Here is a 1,298-nt window from a genome sequence, read left to right as displayed (position 1 = left end):
ACATTATTTTTCACATATTTTACATTATTACAACACCTCTCTCCCCAGTCTGGCATGAACGGCTCGAATAGTTCCTGTATCAGATGAAGGTCCGCCTTCTGAAATATGAAATGTGCTGTGATTGGTTGGCTGGGCCGGTGTGTGCTGTGATTGGTTGGCTGGGCCGGTGTGTGCTGTGATTGGTTAGCTGGGCCGGTGTGTTGATTGGTTAGCTGGGCCAGTGTGTGCTGTGATTGGTTAGCTGGGCCAGTGTGTGTTGTGAGTGGTTAGCTGGGCCAGTGTGTGTTGTGATCGGTTAGCTGGGCCAGTATGTGCTGTGAGTGGTTAGCTGGGCCAGTGTGTGTTGTGATTGGTTAGCTGGGCCAGTGTGTGTTGTGATTGGTTAGCTGGGCCAGTGTGTGTTGTGATTGGCAGCACTCGGCACCTGGTCGGGAAATGTCATGGGGTTGTAAGGGGTTACCATAGCCGCCTGAATAAAATATCTCCTTTTGAAGCTGACTTTGAGCTTTGTAACTTTGCAGATTTTTTTTATTCTCAAACAGCAACATTACAGACTAACTAAAGTTGAAAAAGTGAAAAAGCATAAAAGGACCCCTTTAAAATCCTAAATATATTCACACATAAATCTGATGCATACGAGACGCACGTTACAACCAGGTGTAAACGGCTCAGAGTCATGCTCACAGACCGAGAGCGATTGGGATTTTGTAAGAGTCGTTTAACATCAATCATCCATCAGCAGAAGACAGTGTGCAAGCAAAGACGAGAGACGCCCGCTCTTCCCGTCAGAGTCATGCAGGAAAGCTGAAGACGGGACGGTTAGAGCCCGGATCACGAGGGCCGCTTTACACTTACTGAGCCGAGGGAACTCAGACTGTGGCCATAGAGCTGCAGTGAAACAGCAGAGGATCTCTGGGCTGCGTGCGGCTGACTGTTCACTGGGCTTAAGTGCTTTAAGTTCGACTGCTTGATGAAATTACTGTTGGCCACTGAGCCAGCGCTAACGTCAGAAAACACGTGATCCTTTTCACAGGCCGTTACGTGCAAGCTGCCTAAAGATTTAGCAAGCCTTGAATGTAAAGGGCTGTGAAAGGAAAACGTCAACCGTGAATATGAACGTCAGACTTGCTCAAGACGCTTTAGCGATTTTAATGCAAAAGGATTAAAAACGCAGTGAAATACCTACCTAGTGGCCCTGATGGATCCAAGGGAAGCCCGAGTTCTTTTCCTTTTATCTGAGCTATATGGAAGATATTTTACAGATTATATGACAGACGTACAATCCTGCACACGTAATT

The 1,298-nt window shown here is 46.9% G+C and overlaps 1 protein-coding gene across 1 annotated transcript in view; it reads right to left on the bottom strand.

Annotated features, from left to right (window-relative positions):
• The window catches only part of LOC107712577 (dual specificity protein phosphatase CDC14A), a 22,926-nt gene that overhangs the window by 1,645 nt on the left and 19,983 nt on the right, over positions 1–1,298 (bottom strand). The window contains exons 14-15 of the mRNA XM_016517890.1: positions 1,187–1,240; positions 856–1,084 (exon numbers count right to left, since the gene is read on the bottom strand). Coding sequence (XP_016373376.1) covers positions 856–1,084; positions 1,187–1,240 — 283 coding nt within the window. The remainder of the gene's footprint in view (positions 1–855; positions 1,085–1,186; positions 1,241–1,298) is intronic.

Source organism: Sinocyclocheilus rhinocerous, unplaced genomic scaffold (genome assembly GCF_001515625.1).
Source record: "Sinocyclocheilus rhinocerous isolate Xijiao unplaced genomic scaffold, SAMN03320098_v1.1 scaffold493, whole genome shotgun sequence".
Classification (NCBI taxonomy): Eukaryota; Metazoa; Chordata; class Actinopteri; order Cypriniformes; family Cyprinidae; genus Sinocyclocheilus; species Sinocyclocheilus rhinocerous.
Note: the sequence above shows the minus strand (reverse complement) of the source record. Positions and strands in the feature narration are given on the sequence as shown.